Source organism: Thermobia domestica, unplaced genomic scaffold (genome assembly GCF_964235325.1).
Source record: "Thermobia domestica unplaced genomic scaffold, izTheDome1.hap1.1 HAP1_SCAFFOLD_245, whole genome shotgun sequence".
Taxonomy (NCBI): domain Eukaryota; kingdom Metazoa; phylum Arthropoda; class Insecta; order Zygentoma; family Lepismatidae; genus Thermobia; species Thermobia domestica.
This window is the reverse complement of record NW_027655964.1, coordinates 241,362-256,867: the sequence shown is the minus strand read 5'-3', so window position 1 is coordinate 256,867 and position 15,506 is coordinate 241,362. Positions and strand designations below refer to the sequence as shown.

At 35.9% G+C, this 15,506-nt stretch overlaps 1 protein-coding gene across 1 annotated transcript in view; it reads left to right on the top strand.

The window, feature by feature from the left end:
• LOC145676620 (uncharacterized) overlaps positions 1 to 15,506 on the top strand; it is a 94,173-nt gene that overhangs the window by 38,123 nt on the left and 40,544 nt on the right. Inside the window, 1 exon segment of the mRNA XM_081747453.1 lies at positions 2,656 to 2,952. Within this exon segment, the coding sequence (XP_081603579.1) occupies positions 2,656 to 2,952 (297 nt within the window).

The window sequence follows — 15,506 nt, the reverse complement described above, 5'->3', positions numbered from 1 at the left end:
GAAAATATCACAAGTATTAACTTTTCTAATCTGATGTATATTTTATAACTAACTTTAATTTTGCCGAGTGTTTGTAACCCATCTTTATTTTGTCCATTACAGCGCCATCTATCACGCAACGAAAAAGTGTCCAATACAAAAGTTACGTATTTTTTCACGGAGAATCAGAATATGCAATAAAAAATGATAGTTCCTATTCAAGATTTTAAAGTTGACCCCCTGCCGCCCCCGGGGGGTGGGGATGGGGGTTCGACTGTCGTATCACTGAATGTCCCCCTTCGAGACGAATTATTTTTGCAACAACTTTTCAAAATCCGATTTGTAGTTTTCCAGACATTCCCAAAAGAGTTTTAAATGCCTCATTTTGCGTTTCTAAGCCATTTTGATTTTTGGCGATTACAGCGCCATCTATTACGCAACGAAAAAATGTTCAAAACGAAAGTTATATATTTCCTCACGGAGAATCAAACTTTGCAATAAAAAATGGTGGTTCCTATTCAAGATTTCAAAGTTGACCCCCTCCCGCCCCCGGGACCTCGAGGTAGAAGCTTGAGTGTGGTATCATTGGATGTCCCCCTTCGAGTCGAACAACTTTTATTACCACTTTTAAAAAATCCGATTTGTAGTTTTCCTGATATTCTAAAAACAGTTTTAAATGCCTCATTTTTCGTTTGTAAGTCATTTTGATTTTTGTCGATTACAGCGCCATCTATCACGCAACGAAAAAAATGTTGAATGCAAAAGTTACGTATTTTTTGACGAAGAATCAGAATATGCAATAAAAAATAGTGGTTCCTATTTAGGATTTCCAAGTTGACACCCCTCCCGCCCCCGGGGGTGGAGTTAGGGGGTCGACTGTGGTATCATTGGATGTCCCCCTTTAAGGCGAACAACTTTTATTAAAACTATTTTAAAATCCGATTAGTAGTTTTCCAGTTATTCTGAAAAACAGTTTTAAATGCCGCATTTTTCGTTTGTAAGCCATTTTGATTTTTGTCGATTACAGCGCCATCTATGACGCAACGAAAAAAATGTTCGGAAGAAACGTAACGTATTTTTTCACGTAAAATAATAATATTCAATAAAAAAAGGTCGTTCTTATTTAAGATTTCAAACTTGACCCCCCACTCGCCCCTGGGGGTGGGGGAAGGGGGTTAAGTGTGTTATCATTGGATGTCCCCCTTTGAGACGAACAACTTTTATTACAATTTTTTTAAAATCTAATTTTTGGTTTTCGAGATATTTCCAAAAACAGTTTTAAATGCCTCACCCGGTATATAGTTCATAATCCAAGTATTAAATTGCCACACAACAAATGCTATGTAAATCCTCTAGTTGTCTTCATGTCATATCTCTAGCTATAATGCTACTTACTAGTTCATTAGGACGCGTCGACGACGGTGGGCATACGATAGCACTCACACTTTGATGTGACGGTGTCAGAGGTAGAGACAAATTTACTGGTTGGTCTTGTACTTCCTATAATGTTTTTGCAGTATGTATTATTATTACCGCCGCTGTTAAATTGTAAGTTATGTCGAGGGAAATGTCCTCTTAATAGTTGGTTGCGGAAGGTAGTGTAAACGTTATGTGTTTAGGGAGGAAGGTTACTCGACACAGCCACATGCTTACTCCCTCTGCGGTGAGATGTTTTGTAAACAGTAATGTAATTTCTAATCTCCCTTCACTCGCCGTGATGCAGCCTACCGATATTTATGTCCGAATATTTGGTCATGAAATGTAAAAAACTTTTCTGCTCTTATTATGGATAATACTTAAACATTGTTGTTACTCATCTTTTAGTTGTGTTGGCGTTAGAAGTTTTCTGGAATCTTTGAAGACTGAATACAGATGATTTTTTTTTCTCTGACAACTGAGTTTAGCTGTCCATGTTCACTAATGCCAATTCCAATATTATACGCATTTACAAGAGAGTTAAATAAACATGATTTGCAAGGTATATGTGGTGTTGTTCCGAAATTATTTTTTTCTTCCTTCTTTCTCTTTCTCCGTACCGACGATGCTATTAGTGTGCAAGAGTCTGGATTTAAATAGCGTTGTCCTCACTGTTCTATAATTGTAGCGTAAGAAAGGAATTTATCGGCGACCCAATTTTTTTTCTTTCCTTTCCACTATAAACAAAGGTGTAAGTGATTGGTGCAACTTGTACAACATAGCCTAATGGTGACTTCCTAGTCACGAGTCTATAATGTCGTTACGAGTTTACTTATTCAGCCAGAATTCTAATTACTGTACATCTGATCGTTTCAAGTTGGCTACCCAGTCATAGAATCGAATTAGCATAAAGTGTATCGCCTCAAGTTGACGACCCAGCCAGGATCTCACCTGCTGCGCCTCAAGTTGGCGAACGCAGCTGTAGGATTATTTTATTGTCTAAAATGTCACACTATTTAGTTGTTGTCGTGTTATGCGGGAAGAAATGAGTGATAGAGACTGTCGCGTTGGTGTTGAAGAGATATATTGGATAGAGCTCACATATGTTCATTAGATTTATAAATAAGTAAGTAAGATGTCGGCTGAGTCGAGGAATCTTCCTCCTAATGGAGATGATATTATTTACGTTTGTTGTAGCGAGCCTCTTGCTGCCGCGGAACAAATTGATTCTGATAAGAAGCGTGCTATATCTTGTGACAGGTGTCACGAATGGTCACACTTTGTTTGTGTTAAAGGATACTTCTAGTGTTTTTGAAGCTGTTAGCTCAGATTCTTTTGTTTGGATTTGTCCTAAATGTGACGCACATACTTCTCCTGAAGTGTTGGAGCTTGAGAACGAATCACCTCCCAAACATTTTTCTTCGCCCAAGTCCCCGCAAGGAAGCGAAAAAGGGACAGAGCAGGCGAATGAACTCGCTGAAATGTTCGCTCTTGTTTTGAGTAAGATAGAAGAAAGTAATCCTAATACTAATAGTAAAGTAGAAAGTATAAAGGAAAGTAACGAAGCTATAATGCTAGAATTCAGGAGGGCATTGTTGAGAATGTACATAGCCTTTCCACTACTATGCAAAAGATTGATGAAAGAATAGGTAGTGTAGAAAATCTCTGTACTTCTCTAATTGTTAACCAAAGGGATTTGCAAGTGCAGTTAAACAATATAAAATTAGAAGTTGATAGTAATAAGTCGTGTATTGAGAATAATAAGTCGTGTATTGAAAATAATAAGTTATACATTGAGTCTGTTAAGTCGTGTGTTGAATCTGTGGAATCTCGTGTTGAGGCTGAGTCTCATCATAAAGCATTAAAGGTTGTTTTTGATAAAATAAAAAAAACTTGAAAATGAAAATGATGAGGTAAAAATTGAACTAGAAGGGGTAATACTAGTCAATCTAAGCTTTTCTCTGAAGTGTTAACTTTGATTAATAAAGTGGATAAATTACAGAAACCCAAATTTACGTCAGTTGAGTGTGGGAACCTGAGTAAGGAAGGTGTCCCCTGTAAACGTCCTTGCATTAGTGTTGACCCTCCTTTGTCGTTTTCTGAGTCAAGGGATAATTTGCCTGTTAATACTATTGTTGGCACATCTGCTGAACGCAATGTGTTTGTTACTAGTTCTGTTAGTCATTCAAGTAAACCTGTGTTTGTGCAATCAGAACCATATATTAAATATGAGTGGCCAGCTAGCCCTAGTGAAACTTAAGTGGTTGTCAGTGCTTTAAATACTTTTCCAAATGTCAATTCTTCTGTTTATTATAATAATAATGTAAGTAATAGTACTCGTACTACTGACACTGTCACATGGTCGGTGTCGAAAGGGATCACTTCTTGTGTTGGTAATAGCCCACCGGTGTTTAATACTAGCTATTTAAAGCCTAGTTATGATCCTAGTGTTTTCCACACTACTATTGTACCGAATAGTCAAATACCGCGTAACAGTGTTGCCACCTTCAGTGGTATAACACCAAGTTCATTGCCCTTTGCGATTAAACAGAAAGATTTACAATCTTTTCCTTCGTATTCTGGGGATATTAAACCTGAAGCCCCAAGGAAGTTTTTAAGGGATCTTGAGAAATGTTTAAGTATGTATTCACTTACTGATGGAGACCGATTACGGGTCGTAGAACATTGTATGGTGCGAGCCGCGTTTGCTTGGTAAAGCTCAGTAGCTCCTGAAATCAAAACTTATCAAGACTTTTGCGTCTTTTTAAGAATCAGTATTGTTCGCCTCAGATAGAGCGTGCACAGAAGAAGTCGTTGCAATCTTTGCGTTATGATAAGACAAAATTCGCTTCATTGTTAGACTACATTTGGTTTGTAGTTGAAAGTTATTACAATATATGTGAAACCCCGAGTACTTCGGTACTTGCGGAATTAATTTTGAATTGTTTACCGCCTAGGGGCATGCGTTTGCTGTCTGTTCAGCAATATAATAGTGTTGATGAATTAATGAGTAAAGTAGCGTTATTATCTGGGATTGAGGATACTTCCATGCATGAAGTTAGGCCTCCGACAAAGAAAGTATTCCCTAAGCATCCTAAAGTTATTAATCGTAATTCAGAACATGTTGACAGTAGCTGTCAAACTTAATTTTTAAGCTATGCTCAAACTGAAAGTAGAAATAATAATAACAATAACAATAATAGTAATAATTATCTGTATAATAATCGATATCGAGGGAATGGTAGAAACCGTTATCGTGGAAGAAATCGAGGACGTAACGGAATATATCAAAATAATGACAGGAGACGAGATGAGGCATCTTTCAATCCAAAGGAAGATCAGCCTTCATCTACTTCGGAAAACTAAGGTCGCAGTCTTTTCCGAACACGGGGGGAAACGACTGCTGTATTTCTCCAGTCCCGTAGCCAAGTGAACTTTGTGGTGGACAAAAACCGTGCTCGTGGGTTTTCTCGGGGTTCTCCCGTTTCCTCCCGCTTTCTTCATTCCACCATTTCACTCATCTCTCATCATCACCGTCTCCTTTAGCTTAACCGGCATAACCGTGGGACGTAAAACAAAGATTTCATTTCATTTCATTTCACCATATAGTTGACTAAATTGCAGGTTTGCTCTCGTAGGGAATGTTTCATGACGAGATTGACAAGTAATCTATCCCAGATCAATCGTATTCACAAGGAATATTGACTGAAAAGCCATATTTGTTAAATTGAAATTTGAAGTGCAGACATGCAACAAAAAATGGATGAGTGTATTGTTGGTTGTACCAAGGTTTAGGATTCTGTATATAGTGTTAAATAATAATTCAACTCTTAGGTATTTTTCAATTTAACAAGTAAGCAGGAAATGAGAGGGAGATCTACTGTCAAGTCTAAGAGAAAGATAAATCTACCAGAGAAATTCACAAGTTTTTTTCAGAACTGAACAGTGTCTAGCAGTGCCAGTTCCTACAATGATGAACAATCGTTGCAATGTCATTTTTTCCTTATAATTATGGATAAAATCGACATGAAATTTACAAGCAATTCTTTTCTTACTTCTATGAGTATATGAGTATATTTTTGGTACAATCAGACGCTTTTCTGAATTTTCACGTAGCTATTCCATTCACCAAATCATATTCATGTGATCTTACATCATTGAATTCTGAAATGCAAATATTATCCAAAACTTCAAAACGATGCGAGGAAGGTGGGGCAAAAGTAGTTCATTTATTGGATTTCATCCGTTCTTAAGGAAGTAGATGTTGTCATTCCATGAAATACATAAACGGACAACAATTTCTCTGACAATACCAGTTTTCAGCTCTGGATGTGAAAGAATGTTTTCTTTTCTGAAGCAAATTAAGTGTCTTGCTCAGAATCATCATCATCATACGTGTTCTGCCCTTACTGGCAGGTCACTTGCAGCAGCTAAGAAGCTTCCATGCTCCACGGTCCTCCGCTAACCTCTTCGTCTTCACGTATGATCTTTCCGTTTTTATATCATCCATTGATTGTAGTCTCCTTCGCCCTCTGCCTCGTTTTCCCGCCACCATACTTTCTATGACGTCATGATACAATTTCTTTTTAGGCAATGTCCCAACCAGTTTCTCTTCCTCTTCTTAACAATATCAAAATGTGTTCTTTTCTCCCCCACCATTTTTAACACTCTCTCATTCGTTTTCCGCTCGACCGAACTAATTCTTTCCATCCTTCTCCACACCCATATTTCGAATGCTTTCAGTCGTTTTTCATCAATTTTACGTAATGTCCACGTTTCCACCCCATACAGTACAACATTCCATACGAAGCATTTTAGAGTCTTTTTCTCAACTCGCTATTTAATGTCCCACAAAACAGACTTTACATTCTCCTAAAGGCTTCTTTTGCCATTCCTATCCTTGCTTTTTTTTCACGTTCGCACTTCATGTCATTACTAAGAATACTACCAAGGTATCGAAAATTATTCACTTATTTCGTTTTCTCCCCTCCCACTTTTATATTTGACACAGACCTCTTCGTTCCAATCACCATAGTTTCTGTCTTTCTAACATTTATTTTCATCCCGCATTCTTCAATGCCCATCCTCAGGTATTCTAACATTTTATTGATTTCCTTTTCAGATTCTGCAACAAGTGCCATATCGTCTGCAAATCTTATGCATCTAATCATTCTACCTTCTACCGAAAAGCCGTCATCATCATAGAAACTCTTTTTCACCATCTCTTCTAGATAGACATGAAATAGTGTTGGCGAGAGGCAGCATCCTTGTCGAACTTCCCTTCCCATCGCACTCTCTTCCGTCAGTTCTTCCCCTATCCTAACACTTACTTGTTGGTTCATGTATAACTTTCTTGTGAGTCTTCGATCTTTCCATTCCAAACCTATCTTCTTTAGAACTCCCAACAACAATTTCTAATTCACGCGGTCAAAAGCCATTTCTAGATAGATAAATACAACGTACACCTCTTTTAAGTTTTCTATAAATCTTTCACCGATCGTCCTTAATAATCCAATAGCATCTCTTGTACCCTTACGTCTTCTGAACCTGAACTGCTCCTCCTCAACTTCTACATTTGTTCTTCCATATAACCTTCTGTTCAGTATTCAGAGCAAAATTTTAGCTGCATGAGATATGAGACTAATAGTTCTTTTATCCTCACATCTCATTGAGTTCGATTTTTTAGCCATCGGTATCATGATCTTCTTCAGGAAGTCTTTGGGTCACTCCTCTGTCTCGTGTATTTTATTGCATAGTCGGGACAATTCTTTCTTTCCCTTGTCTCCTATATTTTTAATGAATTCGATTGATATATTATCTATCTCGGTTGTCTTTCCATTCCTAATCTCGAATACATCCTTTTCACACTCATCCCGAAGAATACTAAATCCTTTATCATCCTCGCCTACTTCATTTTCTACTTCAACATTTAGGCTACACGGTCTCTCCGTACTCTCATATAAGTTTCCCACGTATTATTTCCATCTTTTTATGACCTCATTTCTGTCGCTGACTACCTTCCCATTTTTGTTTTTACTGTCATCGTAATACACCCTTGTTTCCTCCGAAATTCCACGTATTTCACCTCCTTATACATTCCTCATATTTCCCAACTCTTTCTACTTCTTCTTAGTCCTCGCATTTTCTTTTGTAAAACTCTTACCTTGCTCTGTCTGTTTCTCTCCGTAACTCATTATTCATATTTCTCTACATCTTTCTGCCCTCTTCTGTATCAACCTGTTTCCACGTCTTCCTTTCCCTTATTTTCTGCAACATCTGCCCTGTAACCCATAGTTTCTTAGCCATTTTGTGTTCGCGGTAACCCACTGCTTCTTCTGCAGCCTGCTGTAAGCGAAGTTTTATGAATTCCCACTGTGCGTTACTATCTGTGCCTATTCTTTTCTGGTTTGAATATTTTTCTTCGAATTTTTCAACGAAAAGTTTTGTTATTTCCTCGTTTTTCGCCTTTTCAGTATTCAACACTTTGTTACCTACTTTTCTTCTGTCTACATTTTTCAGTTGAATATCTACTTCGGCCAGCACGAGATTATGATCAGAGAAAATATCAGCCCCGGAAAGGGTCATCGCTTTTTTTAAGCTATTCCGGTACCTGTCCTGAATCATAACATAGTCTATTTGATATCTTCCACCGTCTATTGGTGACTTCCGTGTATATCTTCTTCTCTTGAGCTGATTGAACCAAGTGTTCCCAGTTACTAGTGAATTCTGTGTACAGAAATTCACTAGTTCCTCTCCCCTTTCATTTCTTTCACCTATACCATATTTGCCTACGATACTATCTTCCTGTTTTCCTCCCACAGCTGCACTGAAATCTCCCATTACAATTACGCATGCACCCTTCTTCTCCCAATCTATAATTTCTTTTATTTTCTCATAATTTTCGTCTATTTCTTCATTTGCATGCGAAGTCGTCGGTACATATGTCTGTATCACCACTAGATCCTTCGCTTTCCCTTTAAGTCTTAACATCATAACTGCATCATCAATAAATTGCTCAGAATAGATTGGTGGATATAAGATGCTGAACGTATTTTACTATTCTGGGGAAAGGAAAAGAACGTAAACTTCTTGTGTTGTCGAAAGTGTTGGATATGTTCTCTGTAGCGCATGACAAGAAAGGAATAAAGGCGGATTTTCATGCCCGCGTTAGAACGGAAGCATCACATGTAGCGTATTCACCGTAAATTATTTTCGTTTTCATACATCCGTGCGTGTATTGCGCCAAATTACTACTCCCTAGCTAATGCGCATGCGTAAAATAGAAAGTTTGCGACTTCCGCCATGTTAGTCAGTGAATACAATAGTGTACGCGCGCTACTTCCGTCAGAATTGAACAAATTTCTACTCTGACGCGAGTGTAGCGCGCCATCTCCGATGCGTGATTTCATTGGCTGTTTAGCACAATCGCTCGCAACTCACGGAGGTAAAGGACACATGAAAATCCGCCTTTACGATTTATTAACGAAGGTATACTTTTGGTCTACTATTATTTCCATAGGGACATGTAGTGTGCTGTACAATCATCAAATGTCCTCCCTTTACCATTTTCCGGTACAACTTCGAAATATCAAAACAGACTACAGTGAAACCTCTGAATAACGGACACCAATGGGACGGGAATTTTTGTCCGTTACAGAGAGGTTACAAAAAAATAATTTTCTCAATGGTAATTGTATGCAGTAATATACAGTAAATACATTATGTATGATCGTAAAAACGTAAAGTTCAATATGAAAATACTCTATTAAGTACGTACTTGAATTACTGGTTCGGATGAAGGAGAAATTCATTTCTGCTAAATAATATTATTGTTGGGAAATGTATTAATATGTTCGTATACTGCAAATGATAATGCGTGTATGGTAAGTTTCATAAGGACATGTCATCACCCTGTAAAAAATCCATGAATTCACTTACCGGCTATATTAAAAGTAAAAATTGCTTTAAAAAGTATGCAATATTATGGTTAAATACTGAAAATATGGAGAAGCAACTCAAAATTTCTTGGGGAAAAGTCTGCAGTAGTTCTCTGCCGTGTGCATCTTACGGACACTAGTTTCTGTTCGAAATTTGCTTGCAACTGTTGGATCAATTGGAGAACTTCTATTTCACAGCGATTAATGGCAAATTTCTTTAATTGTTCAACTGTTTGAGACACCAATTTGTACAAAAGAATTCTTTTCTTTTCCAAAAAAAGTGAGAGAGAAAACATTGCTCATTGAAAAATGTTATCGCAAAATAAACAATGTTTCTTTTGTTATCTATGAAATTGTCGGGAAAGATGCAAGACCCAGAGGAAAAACCACTAAATTTGTTAGGGAAGGTAAGATCCGCATAGAATTCTTGACCATACAACTAACCCTGCATGAGTGTTAGTGCTTATTGAAGATTTTCTAGAATTTCCACCAGAGAGCAGTTTATTGCAGGCCGAAAAAAAAGAAGCATTTCAAGTTCAGCTTGAAGTTGTTCTGTTTGATGATAAATACACCTGTGGGGAAAAGACTTTTCTGTCTACTGTCAAATATCGCAGAACCAAGAATAATTCCTGTCCGTTATGAAGATGTTAATGAAACGTTTGGGGTAAAAAAGGACTGTCCGCGTTCGTATCTAAGAGTGTCCGTAAAAGGGAGGGTTTTGTTCCGTAAGAGAACATATATTTTTGCCGGGACAAAAAAATCTGTCCGTTAAGGGAAGTTTCACTGTACTACGTATAATATAGAAGAATGTGATACTTGTAGTATATGTAGAAGTCATTCTCTTTATTTTCAGGCTGTCAAAAGTTACATTGAAATATATTTCATGAACAGACGTTACTTTAGTTGATAGTTCAAATAAGATTAATTTACAATTATGTAATATGAAAACAACAACGTAATTCACGTTGTACTCTATGTAAGTCAAAGATCATACAAATATCATTTTTTGTACCCGAAAATAGCAGTCCCATAAAATATCTCTGCCCCTTCGTTGCCCCCATGAAAATTAAAGCTCGTATCGTCACTGGTAGTGTTGCTGAAGTTCAACAGATTCCAATCTAACCTTGCCCAAAAACGAGCAAACGCTGCAGGATTGTGTGCAGTCAAAGATATACGCAATGTTGTGGCCTAAGGTGTTAGCTCTTTCTGAAAGATTAGTCTGTAACACCATTCACAGATAAGGCACATATAGCAACAAAACTATTACCAATAAGAGAGTGAACCCGACGCTGTATCGTACGGGCGGTCAACAACTGAGGGTGGAAGCATATTTTTCCAGCTTTGGCGTTTCGAGAGTTTTATAACGCGTTATGAAGAATCTAATTATATATTAACCACCTGTTGAGTGATATAGAGTAGTTGTTATTTGTGAAACGAATGATAGTGAATCTAATGTTTAGTTATGGGATATTAAGTGTTCTGACCAGACCTTCTGATACATATACACGTGCACCACGCATTGTACAGTATAAATTCATGCTGCCATAATGAAACGAAAATAAACTAAAAATACACAAGTTATTCATTATTGGGAGTAAAGAATAGCTAGCAAAATAATAAGTACTTGCTTCACACTTCAAATTACCTATAATATTATTGTTTAGGTGAAAGTATATAAATCGATATTTACCCGTATCATTGTTTACCAATCTGTACATGTCCAGTGGTATGACCATAATTTTATATACAAAAAATATAAGAAAGCTAAAGTCATCCGTTTTTGAAAGTGAGGAATAAATAGTAAGGTAAGTAGATACCTCATGTTTCCTAGTGTTTACAATATTATCGCATAGAAAACCAGCAACGTATTAGTTGATATTCAGTGACATCTGTATCTATTTATTTACACGTACAAAGTATTACATTCATCACCACATCTGGAGAAATATTATAAATATAAGGTGACCTGTTGGGAGAAGAGAGATATCAACAATAAAATGTTAATATAACACATTGTATTTCACGATTTTGATTAAATTTTATATTTTAAAGGGTGCATGGAGTCGACGTTCATCACTATCTATTTGTTTTGTTCGTTTGTTCAGTTGTCCATTTCTGTTCAAGTACATATAATAAATATTAGAACTGGAGGAACAATGTTACTAGGGTACTTCTCATGAACTATAGTGATTGTCTCATTCAATAAATATGTTATAATCATAAGAGCCTTGTGTGTTTTTCTATTGATAATACTAATATTCTTAAGAAGGTATCCTCTCATAATTTATATCTTCATTCTCAGTGGATTAGGGTTAATCGTAATTGCGTGATTACCTGCTGGTTATCCAGGCAAGATTCAATTTCACGTACAATATAATAAATACAATTCATTTATTACATCAATTTTAGTACCAGGTGTTTCATACTCGGGTCATAAACGAAGCAAGCGTGAATTTAATGTGAGTCATGTAGTATGTGAATATTAATAAAATACTATATTCATCATTCTATAAACCAGTCAGTCAGAATTAGTGATTGGCAGTGGGAATAATCCCAGTAAGGAAGGAAAATAAAAATTAGGAATATTCCCGTTTTTTTTCTTAGTATATAAATTACCGGGAAAGAATTTATATCTATTTCTTTACCTTAACTTTCAAATTATAAGAAGCATATAACTAATTACTTTATTTTCATTTATTATGATCTACTTGTAGGTTTTAAATAATTTGAAGGTTAAAAAAATAAAATTCTTTGACTATACTTTACATAACTAATAATATGATTTTTTAAATTCCATTTGCGTTTGCACTAGAAAGTAGAGAGTGGTAATTTACAAACGATGAAAAGGAACCAGTTAGTAATGTAGAAATTATGTAGAAATATAGATGAAATACTATCATTAAACCACGAACCACCGCTAGTAATAGACGTCGGTCTGTCTCCTGTCTCTGACTGGAATTTCTGATAATGTACTAGGACTTCTCTTACATGTGAATAAACGCATGAACTTTTGAGAAATAGGTAGGATGAAAGGTCGTGTGTGGCGATGTTAGTATAAAATTAAGATAGGTCAGTATGCTGCAAATATTGTGAACATAAATATGTAAGGGGAAATGTTAATAAAATGGTGAAACATGTGTCTTCTGGAAGTTATCCAAACTAATTTGTTTATAACATTTAAAAATATATGTTTATAATATCAGTAGTAGAATCAAGTTTAGAAACTCCACTTACATATAAATTTAAACTGTTTAGTGGTGTAAAAGTATTTGGAGTTATTATACCATTTTTTCCCACACATTTACTCGCATAGAACATATTGTAAGTAAACATACATTAATGAATACTCTCTAAATATAATAACATGTTAATAAAATAACATAATACCGTTCAGAATATAGATTTTAAAGAATCCTCGGGGGACAACAGTAATAATATACTGTGATAAAAAATCTACTTTGATTTTGAAATCACAATATACTAAAAGAATGCAATTTTCTTTGTGATTGTACATAAATTCCCTGAAAATTTCCATTTTGGGGAATCTTTCCAGGGCATGTTCCCTAAAAATATCTTCCCGTGGAATTTGCCAGTCATTATCCCTGACTCGAATTTCTGTAGAGATACTCGGATTTCTCTTATGTGTGAATTAACGCATGAAATTTCGAGAAATAGGTAGGAAGAAAGGTCGTAAGGTCATGTGGCAATGTTACATGCAAAAGTGTAAAGAAAAGTCAGTATCTTGCAATATTGTGAACATAAATATATATGCGCAAATGTTAATAAAATGTTGAAACACGTTTCTTCCCGGGAATTTACCCATCACTAGTCACAATATACATGCGTACAGGGCTCCAAAACTGGAGACTGCAAATACGAGTCTGGCGCCTAGATAATATAATCTTAAATGCGTACTACTATGCATCCTATTGGTGGCAAAGCGGAACTCTTATATAGACAGGTCGCGAATGGCAGCTTGATATTTTAGTTTGAGGAAAAGCGTTTGGGTAAATTTTAATTCTGCGAGATACAATAAATTCCCTGATGACGATACAATGGTGAGTTAGACCTAAAGTGTTAAATTCTCCGTATAATATATATAAGACTATTATAGCAACCTTTACACATATCTCCTGAGAAAGTCAGAAATTTATTATTTGTAACCAAACGCCAGTCAAGTGTCAGTCCAAGTCAACGTACTCTGGCGCACAAGGTATACCGTAAGAACCCTACTTTGAAACAATATAAATTACAATGATTAAATTGTCATCAATATAGGATTCAGCCACGGAAGCACAAAATCTCATTGTCGAATGTGCTACTATCAGGAGGAACACCGCAATGAGATAAGTGTAATAAAAGGTGACTTTTTTTAAAACTCACTGATTTCATTTGGGTCTGGAATTTTTAACTGATGTTCGATTTCCATATGGTTTTTGGCAGATGATCAAGTAAGAATGGGAGTTTTGTGAGATTATGTTTAATGGTTTAAATTCATCCGAAGTAATACCGACAATGTTTCAAGAAAAACATCAAATATTTGCCAGTGTACATTAGAACTGGAATGTGATTTTGGACTTTTGAAGCGAAATCGCAGAATAAAAATTAAGTGTTAGTGGTAATACCCATAAAACACACATAGAATTGCTATAGTCAATTTCTTGCGACAAACAACAATGAGATTTCTTGGGCTAGCTACGGTACCATAACTGATATGTTCCACAACATCAGTCTGCGGGGTCCTATGATTCCCTATCTCACTCAGAGATAGTCCTGTTTATTCCCATTTATTCACTAGTGGCCATATTATATTTCTGTCTGAGCAGAACGTGGAGGTAATTTGATTCTAAATGCCCTTTGCGTGGAACAGCAGATTCCGTTCTCCAAAATCTTTTAATGATAAACTCATGTTGCTCCAAAGAGTATACTATTCTCTATGTGTCGTGATCTTACTCACACATTAACACAGAACTGTATAGCACAATTCCCAATACACCAGCCAAGCTTGCTGTTTTGTATGAACCTTGGCAACGTGCTATCTAAGAAAAATATCCACACCGCACCACATTTCATTCTAATTGTATGGTACACTGGCGAATATTTGCTGTTTTCTTTGACGCATGCGCGATATTAGTCTGGGTGAATCTAAACCAGTAAACATAGTTCGATAAATTTTCCATTTTTCTTTGATCATTTGCCACAAACCGCGTGAAAATTGTACTTCAGTTAGAAATTCTGAACTTAAATGAAATCCGTAAGATTTAAAAAAAAAACCCTGTATAGTATCGAAACACTCATATCGGAAACTTCAGCACACGATATCAATTTATTCTTTAATAACGACATACTCGAATCAAGCATGTTTCATTAGGCAACAGAACAATTACATCATTATAGGTTTTGCCAGATGCACCAAGATTTTCCACTAGTTATTAATTTCGCGTCTTAGTAAGAGCGAATGCACTTAAGGGTTTAATAAAACCATGTTTCTGAAATTTAGTGTGCCATTGCCCCAAACCATCCTAGACCCTGCGAGCTAAGGAAGTCTTCTAATATTTGGGCCACAAATGGGAAAGTCTCCATGTAGCAGGACCCGCTACAAGACGGTTACCTGCACTAAGAAGGGCCAAGAGTAAGTTAGAAATTTCCTGGCTACACCAGTTCTTATCAAATTTGTCACATTTAAGATATAATTTCATAAGATTAACTTACTTATCACATTGTACCAGTACTTATGAATTTTAAAGTGCATTACGTACTTTATGAAAAAATTGTAAGAACGGAATGGAATTATACCTAATCCTGCTGAATGAACTTTCCAATTTTATAACTTATATAGAATTTAATAGCCCTATCGCATCTTCTGGAGATTATGTTTTCATGTTTTCACATTTTCGCCCTATATCTTAGAAATCAATATGTAAAGACTATGTTAAAAATGGCATGTATAATGTAACTCAAGATTACGTACTTTATGAAAAAATTGTAAGAACGGAATGGAATTTTACCTAATTCTGCTGAATGATTTTTTCAATTTTATAACTTATATAGAATAGCCCTATCGCATCTTCTAGAGTATTATATGTTTTCATGTATTTACATTTTTGTTCTATATCTTAGAAATCAATATGTAAAAACTATGTTAAAAATGGCATGTATAATGTAACTCAAGAT